Below are 13,492 nucleotides of genomic sequence, written 5' to 3' on the forward strand. Positions count from 1 at the left end.
TGTTAGGAAAGGGTTTATTCGGCTGAGCAGTTATCCTCGGGGAGCACCAATTCGTTTTATCAGGAAGAAGGATGGTTCACACCAGATGTGCATTGATTACTATGCGTTGAACAAGTTAACGGTGAAGAACCGTTATCCGTTACTGATGATTGATGATCTTTTTGATTAGTTTCAGGGGGCGTCTTGGTTTTCCAAGATTGATTTGAGGTCCGACTACTATCATATGAGGGTACGAGAGGAGGATATTCAGAAGACGACCTTCCAAACTCTCTATGGATATTATGAGTTCGTGGTGATGCCTTTTGGGATCACCAACACACTGGCCGCATTCATGGATCTCATGAACCAGGTGTGTAGGCCCATGTTGGATCGATTGGTGATCATCTTCATCGATGACATTTTGGTCTATTTGAAGACTAGAGAGTAGCACGAAGAGCATTTACGTGAGATTCTTGGAGTTTTGATGTTGGAGAGGCTCTATGCCATGTTATTCAAGTTTGATTTCTGGTTGCGCGAGGTTCAGTTTCTGGGACACCTCGTCAACCATAATGGTATATTGGTCGGTCCAGCGAAGATTGAGGCTGTGATGCAGTGAGAAGTGCCTGGATCTTCATTTGAGATTTATATCTTCCTTGGTTTGATGGGATATTACTAGAGATTCATTCGAGACTTCTCTAAGATTTTTGTTCCTCTCACTAAGTTGATGAGGAAGGATGTTGTGTTTAGTATGCATCATTCGAGACCCTCCGCTAGAGATTATGTGAGGCACCGGTACTTACCCTCCCTAAGGGAGTTGAGGATTTCTTGGTCTACTGTGATGCATCCATTGCTGGGTTGGGTGTCGTATTGATGCAAAGGGGACATGTGATTGCATACGCTTCGAGGAAGCTGACGCCTCATGAAGAAAAGTATCCCACTCATGATTTGGAATTGCGGGCGGTGGTTTTCGCTCTCAATATTTAGTGTCACTATCTTTATGGTGTTCGGTGTACCATCTACATGTACCATAAGAGCCTGAGATATCTTATGGATCAACCTAACCTGAACATGAGGTAGAGGAGGTGGTTGGATGTGGTGAAAGATTACGATTGTGAAATTATGTATCATCCAGGCAAGGCCAATGTGGTGGATGACGCTTTGAGCCGGAGGGCGGTTAGTGTCCCGATTCGGGATGTATGTGTGAGGATGACTGTGATGACCCTAGTTTTGGAAATTATCAAAGAAGCGCAGTCAGAATCCATAAAGGAAGAGTATCGAAAGAGTGAGAGGGTGATTTGGCAGATTTCAGCCTTTGATATTGACAGAAGGGGGCTTTTGACTCTTCACGGGCGGGTTTGGGTACCATATGCTGGTGGCGCTCGATGGATACTAATGGAGGAGGCCAACAATTCAAGATTTTCTATTCCTGTAGGGGCTACCAAGATGTATCTCACCCTGAAGCATAGTTACAGGTGGTCATGTATGAAGAGAGATGTGGCCTGGTTTGTAGAACGATGTTTGACCTGCAAGAATGTCAAGGCTGAGCACCAACACCCTCATGGAAAGTTGCAGCCCTTAGAGGTTCAAATTTGGAATTGGGAGCAGATCACCATGGAATTTATTACAAAACTACCAAAGACTACGAAAGGGGTTTTGATGTAATCTAGGTGATAGTGAACAATTTGACGAAGAGTGCTTGTTTTCTGTCCATAAGAGAGAGCTCTTCTGCAGAGAAGCTTGTTGAGGTTTATGTTCGAGAGATGGTGGCTCGGCATGGGGTGTTGACTTCCATTGTGTCATATAGGGATGTTCGTTTCACTTCCAGGTTTTCGAAGAAGTTTCATGAGGATTTAGGTATCTGGTTACATTTCAGTATTGCATATCATCCACAGACAGACATGCAGAGCGAGTGGACTATTCAGGCGCTCGAGAATATGTTGTGTACCTACATTATCGAATTTGATGGGAGCTACGACTCCTATCTCCCATAGTCCCATTGGCCGAGTTTTCTTACAGCAACAACCATCATTCCAATATTGGCATGCCTCCCTTTGAGCTTCTATATGGGAGGAGGTTTTGGACTCCTATTTGTTTGGGTGAGGTCAGACCGAGAGTGATGGGGAGCACAAAGATAGTGCTCAAGATGACCGAGCTTATCCAACAAGTTAGAGCTGTTGGATTTTGAGCATTCTATCACTCATATGGTCTGCATGCAACCCTAGATAAATTGGATCTGTGTTTTCTCTCTTACACATGCAAACTTTGTTTTTCAAGGTATCATCCTAACTAGCATACTATGGAGTACATACATTACAAAAAACTAGTTAGATGACTTACCTTTGTTGTAGGTTTGATTCTTTAAGACCTTTTGAGCCTAGCACCCCAAGTGTGATGCCTCAAATGCTTAACACAACACCACCAACAACTTGAGAAGTGTTTATCTTGCACCAAAATTTGCTAGCCCTCTTGTGAATATCTTAACTGCCAATTTTTCTAGCCATGGGGTCCTTATTATAGTGTGCCACAATTAGGGTTACACCATGCAAACCCTAATGTGCATGACTTTCCACATTCCTTATGCTCCATGGGTTTTAACCTCCATGGAGTATCCATGGGTCACCCCATGGGTTTAGCCCAACATAAAGAACTATGGATCATAAGCCCACTTTATAAGAATGAGTGATTTACACGATCAATCCCCATATATTTAATTAGTCTCTTTTGATCACAAAATTAATTCCAAATTAATTCATTATCAATACTAATTAAATAATATGATTTCGTATTAATATATTAGAACTTATAATATATTAATAAACCATAAATATCCTCTTCTCATAAGTCCATCCTTTCAAATTGTTACGGTGCCATGCAACCTAAATGGACCATGCTAAACTGGGTCAAGTACATACCAAATATAGTTATGGACTTAGACACCTTATCCAACAAGAAAGAGATCACTGATGGCGCAGAGCCGCCAGAAGAGTTATGAGGATCGTCGACACTCTGAGTTAGAGTTCCAGGTGGGGGATTTAGTGTTTTTGAAGGTATCACCCTGGAAGGGTGTTATTTGCTTCAGGAAGCGGGGAAACTTGGGCCTTCGATTTATTAGCCCTTTACGAGTTTTGGCCTGTGTGGGAAAGGTGGCTTAGCAGTTGGAGCTGCCGGAGGAGTTGAGGCAGATTCATGATACCTTCCATGTTTCCCAGTTAATGAAGTGTATAGTTGACGAGACAGTTGTGGTCCCTTTGGAGGAAATTCAGGTCGATGAACACCTGAATTAAATCGAGAATCCTATAGAAATTATAGACTAGAGAGTGAAGACCTTGAGGAACAAGGTAGTAAAGTTGCTCAAAGTTCAATGATAACACCGAAAAGGTTCGGAATGGATGTGGGTGCCCGAGTTTGAGATGCGGGAGCACTATTCTGATCTGTTTCCCGAGTATGACTTCGAGGGAGAATGTAAGTCCCTAATTTGCCCGTGTATCAGTCAGATCCGTTTGATGGTGCGGAATCCCAATCAAACGGATGATGTCAGATCAAATAGAAGAGAAGGAGAAGAAAAATAATATGAATCATGAATGTATTGATAATATGAATTAAATACCTTACACAAGATTAACACACACAAACGCTCCTTTCTCTCTAGACCGTAAACTCTCTTCGTGTTCATCAATCCTTACTCCTCAACCTAACACCTCTATTTATACTTGTAGAACATGGGTCAGACACACATGGGCCGTAAATGAGTTTACGGCTGTAAGATGTGTACGGCCGTAAACTCAGCCGTAAACATGACCAAAAACTCCACAATCATTACAGAAAAATACAATTGCCCAGAAAAGCAAAGTATAAACCATATTTGACCCAATAATCTCCCCCTTGGTTTATAGCTTTCTTTTCTTAATTGACCCAACAAACTCCGCCTAAAAAGTAGCTGGCTCTTCTTGTCAATCTTCAGTGAGAGCTTGGCTTCAGCTTTAACCTTCGGTTTCTTCACAGCATCAGGATGAACATATGAATCTTCAATAATTGACTTCATCTTGAGCAGTTGGGCATTTCTTCAGAATTTGGCATTGATCGCACATTGGGTGAGGAGGCTTGACGTACTGATTCTTGAAAGATAACGCTTTCAGCTTGAGAATCTTCAGAGAGAACAAGTCTTCTGGATCACTTCAGCAGGTTTAAGATAGCGGCAGACTGATTGAGGAGGCTTCAATGCAATCGGTCATATAATCTTTAATTTCTGCTTCACCTTTCTTCTAGGGTTGAAGGATTGAATGTTGAAAGAATAATCTTCATTTCTTGCTCCTTCGAATGAGAATTCTTCGATGCTCACGGACGAAGCCTTTGGCTCAGAAATCTTCAACACAAACTCCATGAGTCTTATCTATACCTGAAATCACTTTTCAAGACAAAACAAAACTAAAAGAAAACTTAGCACACAAATTAAAATAGAAATAAAAATATTTTTGGATTTTTGATTTTTCTGAACAAGAAATAAAACAAAAATAACACTATTTTTTGGATTTTTAATTTTTTTGATTTTTCTTTGATTTTTGAATTTTTTTTACTATTTTTAATTTTTAATTTTCCCCTAATATTTAAATTAGAAGAACCTATGACAAATTTAACAAAACTAAAACGTTATCTAACTTTAAGAGAGATTTGGGATCAAAGTTTTTAGACAGCCTTTAACCACTTGTCGGTACCTTTCATTTTCACATCTTTGTCTGGTCGATCGTCGGTATTGTGGTCCACTTAAACACGAAAAATTATGACAGATTTAGGACATACTATTTGTTACAAGACAGGGTGAACTTAAAATCTAAAATTTATATCTGATTATAATTCCTTAAATACTATATCTTAAGGACCATTCATCTGACGACGACCAGGGATATTGTTGTCCACCTAAATTGAGCAAATAGATCTACAGACAATCTGTATGAGTTCAATTTTAAGTGTACTGGAACGTGTTTCCCGCTTCCTGATATGCCCCAATCATCAAGAACTTCCAGAGTACTCCTTACACCGGGTGAGCAGACAACCATTCAGAGAGAGAAGAGATTTAGAATTCTATTGCTAACTACTTCAGAGGGGTTGAGAAGAAGAAGGTTGCCTATGCTGTGTACCAGGTCGGATTAGAAGTCGCGTAAAGGAGACAACATATGGCTAACAGATAAGAAGTATTTCACACACACACACACACACACACACACACATATATATATATATATATATATATATATATATATATATATATATATATATAAATATATATAGACTGTAGAGAAATAGAGTTGCATATGTTGTGTACCAGGTCGGATTGGAAGTCACGCAAAGGATACAACATATGACTAACAGACGGAAAGAAAGAAAATGATATTCTACAGACCTAATTTATCGGAATTTACCAGTCGCCCCATCCAACCGGAATTAAGGACAGAATCCGCACATCGAGGAAAAGTTAAACCGCGGTTCCAAGTACGGGTTCAATTAATGTGACGAGTAGATTCTCATGTATATCTCCCTGCTCAACCTATCCGAGCGTCGTGATATCAGGTTAAACGAATCTAACTAGGTCAAAGTTCGTCAAGTCCTTAAATTCATTAGGTTCAACTTTCCTAGTCAAGTCCATTTAAAATATTTCGTGCCTACCAGCACATCGAGTACAGAGTGTAGACGATTCAACTTAGGTACGTTACGCCGATTCAGGTTGCCCTTTATCACTTGTTAATTTCATCTGAACAGAAATGACACTATTTTTGGATTTTTTTTATTTAAATTGAAGTTAATTAATTATTAAATAAAACTTAATTTTCGATTTAAAAAAAAATTAATTAATTTACTGTTTACTGTGAATTCCGAAAATTAATTAATTAAGATTCAAGACAAGTTTACTGCCGAGAAATGTTTACGGCCGTAAACTCCTTGTTTACGGCCCGTGAAATTTTTGAATTCTGAAACAGAAAATTAAAGACGCAATTTATCTAAAATCGATTATCAGATAATCGATTTACGACCAATGATTTTCTGTTAAAAATTTATTTTATTTTAAGAATTTAAATGCAATGAAATATGATTATTAAAGCCTTAAATCAGGAACTCGATTTGCTGGAGAAGAAAATTGTTTGCGGTGTTTGAGGCTTGAATAGCTTGCGGCCATGAACTTGGTGTTTACGGCCGTAAGCTCGGACCGTGAACTTCAGAACACATGAAATTCGACTGGAATAAAACCCTTCTTTCGCTGTGAATATTGTTTTGAGCAAAATCGCAACTGTAGGACGTCTTTGACACTGGTCTCGCTCTGATACCAATTGTAAGTCCCTAATTTGCCTGTGTATCAATCAGATCCGTTTGATGATGCGGAATCCCAATCAAACGGATGATGTCAGATCAAATAGAAGAGAAGGAGAAGAAAAATAATATGAATCTTGAATGTATTGATAATATGAATTAAATGCCTTACACAAGATTCACACACACAAATGCTCCTTTCTCTCTAGACCGTAAACTCTCTTCGTGTTCATCAATCTCTATTCCTCACCCTAACACCTCTATTTATACTTGTAGAACATGGGCCGGACACACATGGGCCGTAAATGAGTTTACGGCCGTAAACTCAGTCATAAACATGACCAAAAACTCCACAATCATTACAGAAAAATACAATTGCCCAGAAAAGCAAAGTATAAACCATATTTGGCCCAACAGAGAAGTCTGATTCTAGTGGGGGAGAATTGCGACATACGATTTTCAGGTATTTTCATTTTAGCCCTTAGTCTATTTAAGGTTTACACATTTGGTCCCTCATTGTTTAAAGAATCGCAATTCAGCCCGTACGCTGGGTGTACGAGAGGTACGTGCAATGTACTTATACGATACCGGGATCACAGAAACCCTGTTAGTACGTTGCGCGTACATATGGTATGCAGGTCGTACTAGCTTTGTCTCTAAACCCTAATTTTAAGGGTTTGCTCCCCTATTTAATCCACCTTATTCCTCCCTTGTACATTTTGTATCAACCACCCTTCCTTCATAAACCTTAATCTTGAGTCTAAGCTTTGTGTGTGAGATTTTGGAGCTTATTAGTGATGTTGGTGCTCATTTGTTGAAGAAGAAGGCTAGTGAAGGAGGAGGTGTTGCTTGCAAGCTTGTGGATCCAACAACTACTTCATCTTGTGCATCTTTTAAAAGCATAAAGTTTATACCTTGACGTGTTTCCTTCTAGATCTCCATAGATGGGTTTTTTCATGAACATTTGTCCCAAAGCTTGGACCTTTATGAGTATGGTGTACTCCAAAGCATATTAGGTGTCCTTTCATGCTTGTTAGGTCTTGTAGATTTATAAAAATGGTTGCTTGATGGTCCCTTTCCAGCCATGCAAGATTTTAGTGGTTTTGAGTGTGGATTAAGTTAGAGTTTTAAGATTCAAGCTCTTTTCAGCCATGCAAAGGCTTAAAGCTTTAGACTTTATGGATTAAAACATTTTAAGAAAGTCAAATATGTGTTTGGGTGCATGTCATAATGATTAAGACCTTTTTGGTGTGGTTTTTGGGTTAGAAAACGTATGCTCCGCATACTACTGGATATGCCCAGCGTAGCCAGGTGAGACCCCGATCCCGCCTGATTCTTGAGTACGCCCTGCGTAGGAAGAGAGTACGCCCAACGTACGCGCTGGGCAGTTGACTTTTGTTGACTTTTGACCGTTGGTTAAGATTTAGGGTTTCGGACTATAGGAGGGGCAAAATGGTCTTTTTGCCCCTAAGGGGCTTATTGGTGGGAATTGGACTCGTGAGTTGAGTAGTTCACCTTTATTATTAATTAGGTTTAATTATTGTATTATTACGTAGAGTCTAGTTCCAGCAGTTCGGGTGTGAGATTTATCTGTCATCAGTATCAGGTGACTCTCCTCACTTATTTTTACCAGTGTGGTAGACTAGCTGTATTTGTGATAACCAGCTGGGTCTAAATGTTATTATTGTATATGTTGTTATGTGAAACTGAGACTGTGGATAGTGTCTAGGGTTGCTGATAACCCACAAGGTATGCTGTTTGCCCTTTGGGACTGCTGATAGTCCCCAGGGTTGCTGATAACCCATAGTTGTTTATTTATATTGTATATGTTGTTATAAGTGTTTGAGGTACTTTTGAGGATCGCTGGAAGTCGAATGTCTGATTGTACACACTCGCTGGGAGATTTGCTACAGGGATAGTCTGAGAGACTCTGATATTTGTGATGATGATTTGTACTTTACACCTATGTTTCTGTTGGCTTGACTTATGAACAATGTTTTGGTAATTTAAAAATGAAAATTTTGGATTAAAATTTGAGGTGTTATAACTCCAAACCAGATGAAGCACTTTACTACTCCCGACAAAGATTGTTGTATCCAAAGTACCTTCCCTTGATATAATTTCACATCCTATTACAATCCCAACTGATGACAAGGAACCCAAAAGACACACAATTTTGAAACAGATAGATACTTACTTCATTGCTCTACTTACTACCGAATCAAAATAGTGTATGATATAGACAATAATTCCACAATCCAATAATTTAGGTCAAATGTACCTAGAAGCCATGATATACCATAAACAAAACATGAAGATAGATTGTCACGTCTACTGACCTCCAACTTATGCAGATCGAAACCTTCGAAGCATCCTAGCTATTGACAATGAACGAGAACAACCAATGATCGAGAATACACTGATAACAACCTAGTAATCCAATGTTTTTCCACTGAATTAAACCCATGCGGAACCACATATACTCAACCCTGAAGTTAATTGACAAATCAACCACTGCTTATCTTAGACTATAGGTAGTAATTTATACATTGAGCTAAAAATCCTTCAACAACTGATGCTTGACCCGATCGACCTAACCACCTCTTGATTAGTTCATCATCCTTCCCGAAAGGGACCACTGTCTACAACGAGCTCCTTGACCAACAACTTCCTGTCGCGAAGACAACTCATGTATTTCTAATTACATACATCCGATGGAAACTTGCTCTGCACCCTCTTCTCAAACCAAAGTCTTGCATACCCAAACCTCCAATCCATGACGTTCACTCTAGCATGAGACTCAATCATAAAAACAAAAGGAATGATACTCATAGTCGATATACAAGATAGACAACAAAAGTTCTCATTCTGATTCACTTCTCCTGATCACCTGGAACAACCTACCAGAACACGCTCTAACTGAACTCAAGGAAGACATACCCCTGGTTCACATCTTGTACAGTCTCTACGAAAATGAATCTCTTTCCACATAATGAAATATATCGAGGCGATCAAACCACAAGAATCCTCTTGTGCATTTCCATCCTTGTCGCAGATACGACAACCATCTAGTTTCCCCAAGTAGGTCGTCCTCCAATTTTTGAAATCATACGCTCACTCTCTCATTCTCCCAACACATAAAACTAGAAGAATAGAATCCTCATCATAGAAAATGACATCATAAGCCATCAGACGATCACTCAACCTCAAGGCTACAATTCTCAAGCCTCACATCCCAATTGCTCCATCCTTGAGGCCCGTGAATCAGACTAGCACTACCTCAAGAAGGGCCCGAAGACCTCAAAGTCAAATACGCATATAGATCTACACCATTCAATCCCAAACTAACATGGTCACTAAGGCCCAAACAATCACCAGACTCGTCTTCATCCTGAACATCTATAACCGAAAGATGATAAATACCAAAATACTGATGGGTTTTAAGCATTCTAACACTCTATGGTGTACATGGAAACCTAGATGCTTTGGATCTATGTTTTCTCTAATATACATGCAAACTTTGTTTTTCCAAAGCAGCATCCTAACTAGCATAGAATGGAGTATCTTTACTATCAAATTCTAGTTAGATGACATACCTTTTGTTGTAGTTTGAAGCCTTGGACCTTTAAGAACTTAGTGACCTAAGTGTTACACCTCAAATGGAATTAGACAACACCACCAACAATGGAGGAATTTGAGAGGAGGTTACTTGCACTCACAAAATCGGCTAGCACTCTACTAAGCTTCCTTAGGACCGATTTCATGAGCTAGAGAGGTTCTTATATAGTGTGGCTTAATTAGGGTTACACCATGCAAACCCTAATGTGCATGACCTTCCATATTACTCATGCTCCATGAGTTTAAGCCTCCATGGGTCATCCATGGGTCACCACATGGGTTTAGCCCAACATAAAGAACTATGGATCATAAGCCCACATTATAAGAATGAATGATTCACATAATCAATCCCCATATATTTAATTAGTCTCTTTTGATCACAAAATGAATTCCAAATTAATTCTTGATCAATACTAATTAAATAATATGGTTTCATATTAATATAATAGAACTTATAATATATTAATAAACCATAAACAAACTCTTCCCAATTTTCCATCCCTCAGATTGTTCCGGTGCCATGCAACCCAAATGGACCATGCTACTCTCGGGTCAAATACATACCGATTATAGTTATGGGCTTAGACACCTAATCCAACAGTCTTCCACTTGGATAAGTCTAATAACTATTATTGCAAGTACGAATCCAAAATCCCGACTAGCAATCGTAGCTCTTAAAAGCCGTTGTCGAACTCTGAACAAATCAATGACGTTACCATTAGATAAGAGATAATATATTTCTCCATTCTAGATATCATATGGACTGAGACATGGATTATAATCATTCTCTCTTTCCATCTGTTGTTTCCCGATTTACGATTTATGACGACCGACTAATTGAACACATCAAATCAGTCCAGGCTTGGCCAAGCACTTAGGGGTGTCATCACTAAATCATCAAGGGGCCCACAAATATCTCTTTTATCCCTCTAAGGGTAAAAGGAATGGATAAATTTCGACTAATGTGCTTGCTCTATTTACTTATCAAATCACACACAATGATGCATTTTATAACACCGAGTTAATGGTGCATTTTCACATCATCAATGTGCAACCGAATTGTAAACTGCAACTCATATCTCTCTGATTGAGGAATATAAGATATTATCATCTCATGTTCACTCGTGATAAAATCCATGAAGTGATACAAATGAGCGTGGGTTGAATCCAATACTCGAATCTTATTCTAGGAGCAGTCATGAATACTACAACTATGTCTAAAACACCTAGACAAACTTCAGATCCATTCATGATAGTCTTGCCTCAATACCTACTTCCAAAGTATGATCGACTATGGATGGTTTGAATAACCTAGTTATTCGGGAAGTCAAAACATGCAAAGTGAAACACAAGAATAATATTAATCCTATATGGCCCAAAAACTTTTGATCGCCATATTGATTACTCATTATTCATTATATAATGTTTCGAATAATCAACTTAATACTTGAATTAAAACATTAGTTATGCCATGCTCCAAGCATGCACACTATGTTTAGCTATGGTCATTTCTTTGTGAAATAGATCAATTGACAACATTTCAATGATGCTCATTTCACAATTCCAAATCCTTACCGTAAATGTAAGAATACCAAATTCTTGCAATTTACTGTAATATGTTAGATTCTAAACTTATATGCAATGATCCTCTTGTAATGACTATGCACAAAAGTCACAGAGACTCGAAAACAGACATTACAAAGTATTGCAATGGAGAACAATTCCATGGAAACGAAGTCTCACATTCAAAGTACATTCCTTTGAACATCCTTCACACATTAAGTTTTCTAATCTTACACAGATTTAAAGAATGACTTATACTCATGGAAACATTTCCATATTCCTATTTGGACTATCACTTCTGAACAAGAGTTGCCTCTTTTCATAATATGTCAATATGTTGATTCCAAAATTTACACTATGCTTCCAACTGTCAATGAGCAACCAATCTTTGGTAACCCTCAGATTGTCCTTAACAATTGCTTAACCAATTTATTCATATCTTATTCTAGTCCCTTTTCCCTCTTAATGGCCTAGGAATTTGGAAAATTTTAGAACATATGAATATTACAGCATATGCAATCGATCCTATACCCGAAGCATATGAGATATGATACATAATGTCTCGCATAAAGACATGATACTAGACCAGTCTTTTGCTATGATGTTGCTATTTGCCATGCTCTCTCAATTCGAACTATAAAAAAGGATGATGTAATAATAATCAAATTTGAGAACGCAATAAACACTTCCATATATAGAATTTCCTTATGTTGAACCATTACAACATAACATTTATATATATACTTGACTAAATTTGATCAAAATCTCAATCTAAGCTTATAGAATTGAAATGAAGTATAATTTTCTCTCCCTTAATTATAACAAAACTACTTTTCAAACCCTGCAGCTTTGCGAATTGAAACTTTTGGTTTCTATAATTAACATTGATAACTTGCAACACTTACCATAATAATTATGCTCCCACTAGCATAAAAATTATTATCTTATTGTCATAACACTTATGCTCCCACTAGCTTTGACATGTACCTAGAAATCAGCTGGACTTCTAGAAATCAATACTTATTGACTTTCTTACCAAAGTTCAGATTTCTGATACGAGATGCTTTGATAAGACTTTATCTAAGCTTCTTAAACTCATACACCTTTTCCTTAGACAACTCACATGTGTGTCTAAACAATTTTAGAACTATGAAGAGGGATACCGTAATCATAGTCTCAAATGTTTAGACCTTTGCCATTGCTCACAATTCGAATTATGAAAAAGGATGCCGTAATCATAATTGAATTTGAGAAATTCAAATATCACAATTTCTATCTCCTTAAAATCTTCTTAGTGAAAGCGTTTCCTCACAATCATTTTCATGAAGTGGAGAGAAACCTTATGATACTTAGATTTTTATGGTGTATGTGTTCCTATCCATGTGAATTTCTCAAAACCATAATTACAAGACAAAGTTAGTGACAAATCCAGACTCATACAGAATGAACTTGTTCAATAATAATTTCTTGCCACCCAACAGCACAAGGGCCTGCCAGTGCTTTCAGGTTGTTATGCAAACAATTGAGAACTCATAGAACTCACATACATAGTCAGATGCAAGTGGAATGGGCATAGAAACAAGAATATGTCAACACGATAGGTTACAAACCTCAAGTCGCGTGCTAGTAATAAACAATAGGTTTTATTCTTGATTAGTTCTTGAAATTTTTTAAGATCTTTAACACTCCCACTGACTTCTTGACATATAAGATTCTCTCTGTCAAGAACCATTACTTGACAACAAATATTCAAGACTCAGTGCGGTTTCTTATCAAGGAAAAACACTTCACACAATTTGTCACACCCCCAAACCAGAATGGCGGAAACATTCGGGGGTGGATGACTTCACGTAGTATCACAACCATTGAATATTGTAAAGAAAGTAACACAACCATCACATATATAATGAAAACGTATGTTGTTGCGTTATACATAATGGCAAAAGAATATTACAATGAGATGATAAATGTTCCATAATAAAACATCCTTAGTGTTCCTTTCTCCAAAAGCTGGTGGTTACCTGTATTACTG

The 13,492-nt window shown here is 38.0% G+C and overlaps 1 protein-coding gene across 1 annotated transcript; it reads left to right on the forward strand.

The window, feature by feature from the left end:
- Positions 1-1,098: 1,098 nt before the first annotated feature.
- Positions 1,099-1,641, forward strand: LOC145064263 (uncharacterized). Its single transcript, XM_079011743.1, has one exon. It carries the CDS (start codon positions 1,099-1,101, stop codon positions 1,639-1,641), a length of 543 nt encoding a protein of 180 aa, XP_078867869.1.
- The last annotated feature ends 11,851 nt before the right edge of the window (positions 1,642-13,492 follow it).

Source organism: Lactuca serriola, chromosome 7, assembly GCF_051521515.1.
Source record: "Lactuca serriola cultivar US96UC23 chromosome 7, Lser_US96UC23_V15, whole genome shotgun sequence".
In the NCBI taxonomy this organism is placed as follows: domain Eukaryota; kingdom Viridiplantae; phylum Streptophyta; class Magnoliopsida; order Asterales; family Asteraceae; genus Lactuca; species Lactuca serriola.